Source organism: Gekko japonicus, unplaced genomic scaffold (genome assembly GCF_001447785.1).
Source record: "Gekko japonicus isolate JY-2015 unplaced genomic scaffold, Gekko_japonicus_V1.1 scaffold2901, whole genome shotgun sequence".
Lineage (NCBI taxonomy): Eukaryota > Metazoa > Chordata > Lepidosauria > Squamata > Gekkonidae > Gekko > Gekko japonicus.
The window spans coordinates 122,015-128,014 of NW_015174923.1; the positions used below are offsets into that span (position 1 = coordinate 122,015).

Genomic DNA, 6,000 nt, shown 5'->3' on the forward strand with positions numbered 1-6,000 from the left:
TTTAGTGTGAACATGTGTTAAAGATTTAGAAGCATTTGCTGGTGGGGGAAGCATGACAGATGGGGTTTTCTTTCATGCTTGAGCTCTAATTGATTGCCATATTTGAAGTGTGGATACATAGCTTTCCCACTCCCTTCTTCTTCCTTGCTAGTGAGGGAATGGGATAGCTCCCTTACCCACTCCACCACCACCACCTGGTTGTCAGTGCTGCAGTAGAGGCTCTGTTTTCCTTTTCAGAATGATCCAGTCTTCATTTATTGACATGGAGAACATGTTTGAGCTATTCAATGAGGAGCAGGAGGTAGATGCACATACTGGTCCATACAGTAGGTCCATACTGCAGCAGGTCGGCTACTTTCCCTCTTCTTCCTGGGGGGGGGGGGTTTCCTGTGTCTGTCAGATCAATTATTTCTCCCCCATCCAATGGGTAGCATTCCCACGTGGGTCTAAAAATCTTCCAGGGGATGGCACTTACCCAGGGTTAGGACTTAAATATGAAAAGAACGAAAATGGTTTGAGTTAAAAAACTAAAAAAATAGCCAGTGACATAGGCATGAAAAAAGACATGGTGAAAAATCCTAGCAAACTAAAATGCCACATGAAGATGTCCCAAAAAAAGTAAGAGATTGACATGTGGTTTGTCTTAGTTGGCTGGACAATATGTGGTCTCACAGTTTTGTTAACTGGCAGGTGATAGATGTGCCAGGCGCTCCAGATCTTCGGTTTCTGTCAGGACGTGTGGAGTTCGAGAACATTCACTTCGGCTATGTGGACGGGTAAGATGGGTGGTACAGTGGCAGTAGGTATGTGGAGTGAGTCTGCAAATGAAAGGTGGAATGAGAGGCTGAATGCCAGTAGCAAAGGAGGTTGCGAATCCATGGGTGTGAGGCGGTTGGTGTGAGGTATATGGTGATCAGCCTGAATAACCTTCTCTTACTAAAGATGCTGCAATAGAAGTCTGGAAGTGAGATGAAGGGCATCATGTCTTACAACTCCCACTATTCTGGAACCATTAGAAATGGGACAGGATGGCATGTCCCCTTGAAAGAAATCATGGGTCCAGTGGAATGCAGGGCTCAGAGGCCTGTCCTTCACCCTATAAATGCCAGATATAGTCATTTCCTTTACTTATTCACATAGATGCACCATGGAACACCCTTACCCACTGTTAAGCATATATTCAGGTTGCTCTGGAAGAAAAGAAGAATGTAACCTGTCTGGCTTTCTGGGAAGGGCATCTAGCTGTGCTCTTTTGCACTTGCACGAATTCTACCATGCCATTATTTATGCATTCGATTTCTAGACTGCTCCAACCCTGAAAGGTCTCTGAGCGGTTTACAATTCAATTTAATTTAATCCTAATCTAGGGCCACATTTTATCAAGGGGGATGGCTGCCTATCCGCACCCAGGCAGCAGGGCTTGATGGTTTTTTCAGCGTGGTCGGCTTTTGGCAGGCGCTCCACCTCCGGTTTTGCCTGGGGCCGGTCTTCCAGCGGCTTCCGGCAGGTCCATTGCTCAGTGCGCGGCTCGCCAGCTACTGCTCGGCCAACGTCCATTTTGGCTCTTCCGTGCCGCGCCAACACACCGCCGCACCTCAAGGCTCCGCCTCCCAGCGTTGCACATTGGGGCCGTCGCGTTCAGGAACACCCTTCAGTCACTCTGTCATCGCTCCGCCGCCACACTCCGCTGCCGCCGTCATCACTGATACTGCTGCCGCCGCCACACACCCCACGAGGAGGAGGGTGCCCCCTGCCACCTAAGGGCAGGTACCCATTCATCTACTTGCGTCTTGCTTTCGAACCGCTGGGTGGGCGGGAGCTGGGACTAGGGCCGGGAGCTCACCCCGGCCACGGTGGGTTTTGAACAGCCATAGTGGCTATTCATAGATGTTACAGCAGGCGTGCTTACTGCCTGCGCCACCGCTCCCTTTTTATCTGATGTATAACATGCAGTAGGGTTGCTGAATTGAGCTGCGGTGGCTCAAGTGGTTAAGATGCTGAACTGCAGGCTGTAGAAGGTCGGTAGTTCAGCAGTTCGAGACCCGAGTGTGCTGCATGACGGAGTGAGCTCCCATCTCTAGTTCCAGCTCCTGCCAACCCAGCAGTTCGAAAGCAAAAAATTGCAAGTAGATAAATAGATACCACTTCAGTGGTATCTACTCCGTGTGCCTTGGTGTTTAGTCATGCTGGCCACATGACCACGGAAATGTCTTCGGACAGTGCTGGCTCTTCGGCTTTGAAATGGAGATGAGCACCGCAACCCTAGAGTCGGATTCGACTGGATTTCGAGCAAGGGAACCTTTACCTTTACCTTTAGGGTTGCTGACCACAATATTTGGAGGGGTGGGGAAGATGCGCAGGTGGGTGGAATAAGGTATAGGTGGCTTCAGCAGGATAGTGAAGGCAATGAGAGGTGGCTGATTCCTTTCATTTCCTCTCCCATTCAGGAGTGAAATCCTGCATGATGTTTCTTTCACAGTGATGCCTGGACAAACTTTGGCACTGGTAAGGAAAGAGAGCTCCAGTATAAAGAGTGGTGTTTCCTGATGTACCCTTTCCCCTCTCTGCAATGGAGAGAAGCGAGAGAAGGGCCCTTGTCAGAAACGTCTCTGTCTTCCTTTAGGCCATATCCATCCTGACACCACCTCTCCCTTGTCTATCCAGGTTGGAGCATCTGGCTCAGGAAAAAGTACCATCATTCGCCTGCTGTTCCGTTTCTATGATGTGTGGGGAGGCTGCATCCGAATTGATGGGCAGGACATTTCCAAGGTAATGAGGCTGTTGCATTGAGGAAATAGGAGCCTGACAAGTGAAGTGCCGAACAGAGGACTGTCCATCTAAGAACAAGGAATGTAGATGTGGTAGGTGGAATGGAACTGTATCCAAAGGAAAAAGGTCTCTTGAAAGAAGTTGGTGTCAGTGGAGTCAAAGTACCAGCCAGTAGAAAAGGCTAAAGGATTCCTTGAGTGGCTTTGCAATGAAGCCTTGGTGTACCTGTGTGATTCCTGTACTCAGGGGTCATTTCGTAGAAAAAGAGGTGCAGGAGCTCATTAGCATAACTTTTTTTTTGTAAACAAATTTTTATTTTCTTAGGAACATAACATATAAGATTAAATCATTCAGTCCATTGTTTACCTCATTCCCTTCCTCCCCTCCCTCCAGTGGCTTCCCGCAATGCTTCTCCCCCTTCTTACAAATTTCATTATATCATTAACACATCATTTGTTATCATCCAACCTCAAGATAACATCATTTGACTTAATATTGATCTAAACATATTAAGTTTTGTTTTACATCCCAGTTCTTTTCCAGATATATTTTAAAGTCATTCCATTCTTGAAAAAACACGTTGTCTTCTTGATTATTCAACTTTTTTGTAATTTTATCCATTTCTGCCATGAACAGAACTTTTTGTATCCAGTCTTCGATTTCTGGTACTTTCTCAGTCTTCCAAAATTGTGCATAAATCATCCTCGCTGTTGTAATAAGGTACCAGAATAAAGTCCTTTTAGTCGAGTTAACTTCTTCCATTTTTAGTCCCAAAAGCAGAATTTCAGGCGCTTTCTTGAAAGAGCACTTAAGTATTTTTTGCATTTCTTTGTGGACTTTTGTCCAAAAGAGTGTAGCTTTTTCACAAGTCCACCACATATGGTAAAATGAGCCCTCATGTTTTTTACATTTCCAACATTTATTTGACATATTCTGGTTCATATTTGCAATTTTCTTTGGGGTCATATACCACCTATACATCATTTTGTAACAATTCTCTCTAACATTGGTACAGGGTGATATTTTAATAGCATTTTTCCACAAATATTCCCAGGTTTCTATGTCAATTTCCTTATTCATATTTATTGCCCATTTTAACATTTGCTCTTTCACAGTCTCATCTTCTGTATACCATTTTAACAACACTTTATACATTTTAGAGATATCTTTTCCCCCTCCACACTCCCATACCTTTTCCATTTCATTTTTTTCCTCTCTAAAACCATAATTTCTTTTGTCTGACCTAAAAAGGTCAGAGATCTGCATGTATTTCAACCATTCATATTCATATTCAATTTCATTCTGCTTTTTCATTACCCATTCTGTTCCCTCTTTTTTTATTATGTCTTTATACAGCAACCAATCTTTGTCTCTACGTCTTGAGTAAGATGTTAACACTTCCACTGGTACAATCCAAAGTGGCCTTACATCACCAAAATATTTTTTATATCTCATCCATACCACAAATAATGCTTTTCTTACCACATGATGCTTAAAAAAGCTATCCATTTTTGTTTTGTCATACCATAAATATGCATGCCAACCAAATCTACAATCATGACCTTCTAACCCCAATAGCTTATCATTTTCTAATTTCACCCATTGCTTCAACCAGGTCATACAAACCGCTTCATAATATAATCTGAGATTTGGTAGCTGTAGTCCACCTCTGTCCTTGGCATCACAAAGTATTTTCATCTTAATTCTCGGTTTCTTGCCTGCCCAAACAAACTTTGATAGTTCTTGTTGCCACCTTTGCAGCAAATCTGTCTTACTAAGTATTGGTATTGTTTGGAACAGGAACATCAAACGTGGTAGGACATTCATTTTTATAACTGAAATTCTTCCCATCAGTGACAAATTCATTTTGTCCCATTTCTTAAAGTCTTGGGTTAACTTAGCCCATAGTTTTTCATTAGCATAACTTATTTGCATATGCCACACCCCCTGACATCACCGGAAGTGTGTCAGAAGGCAACACCCACTGCTCAGGCTCCAACCCAAAAATCTCCAGGTATTTCCCCACTCAGAGCTGGTGAGCCTACCTGGAGAAAAACTGCTTCAGGAACACAAAGAAAATAGTCAAGATGTCAGTCGGCTTCATTTATTATATTTATTATAAAATTATTATAAAAACTCTACAGTTAATGACGAGACAGGAGTAGCAGCAGTCTTCTTCTCATTTCAAACTCATATCCTACAAGTGAGTACATGTCCCAGAGCATTGAGCCTATTCCCAGGGGCTGTCATTCCACTTTGCAACCTGTCATTGCAGTCCCAGAGAACTGAGCCTATTTCCAGGGACTGTCCTGTCATTCCACTCTGTGACCTGTCATTCTAGTCCCACAGCACAGATTCTATTGCTAGGGATCATCATTCCACTCTGGGGACTGTCATTCCAGTACCAGAGCACAGATAATATTCCTAGTGACTGTCTTTCCACTCTCGGGGATGTCATTCCAGTCCCAGAGTAGCCTATCTGGGCCCAAAGACTTTAATAGAAAAACCATTCCACATTTTCTTTGCAACTTTTTTGTGCTGCAATGTATTTCAGTGGAGGCCATGCAAGTCAATTGGCATTCCAGGCTCCCATGATTTCCAATGGGCCTTCCAGCATCTCCCATTGTTTCCAATGGGCAATCCTGTACATCCCAGTTAGTTGTCCCTTTGAAACTGTACCCCACACCATTTTAAGTAACAGCAAAATGAAGAGCAAGTAACAGCAAAATGAAGGGCATGAACATCTACAGAGTGCACATTTCTTGCCAGTGTTCTTTCTGGACTGCACACAGGGCAAAAGGAAAATTTAAAGTGTCTCTGCTACTGGACTTACTTTTTTTTACTGCTATTACAAACCACAACATTCAAAAACCAGTGGGGGGAACATTTTAACCTTCCAGGACATTCAGTTGCTGGCCTAAGAGTGGCAGTTCGCTAACAAAGGAATTTCAAAGGGAGATTAGAAGAGGTACTGCTGAATTGCAACCGATAATGAAGCTCAAGACAATGCAAACTCTTGGACTGAACTAAGACCTAGGTTGTTTCTCTCATTAACAATGCCTGCTCTTGTCATTTGGCATCTGAAATCACTTCACTCTCCAAGCTATAAGGACAGGTGGACTCCCATTCCAGCTGTATCTGAAGAAGTGAGCAGTGACTCATGAAAGCTCCTGCCCTGCCACAAATTGTGTTAGTCTTTAAGGTGCTGCTGGACTCTTGCTCCCTTTCACT

The 6,000-nt window shown here is 43.8% G+C and overlaps 1 protein-coding gene across 2 annotated transcripts in view; it reads left to right on the forward strand.

Annotated features, from left to right (window-relative positions):
• ABCB6 (ATP binding cassette subfamily B member 6 (Langereis blood group)) overlaps nt 1-6,000 on the forward strand; it is a 65,890-nt gene that overhangs the window by 50,851 nt on the left and 9,039 nt on the right. For both annotated transcript variants that reach the window (XM_015425075.1, XM_015425076.1), the window contains exons 12-15: nt 238-301; nt 691-776; nt 2,448-2,505; nt 2,665-2,769. In XM_015425075.1, the coding sequence (XP_015280561.1) occupies nt 238-301; nt 691-776; nt 2,448-2,505; nt 2,665-2,769 (313 nt within the window). The remainder of the gene's footprint in view (nt 1-237; nt 302-690; nt 777-2,447; nt 2,506-2,664; nt 2,770-6,000) is intronic.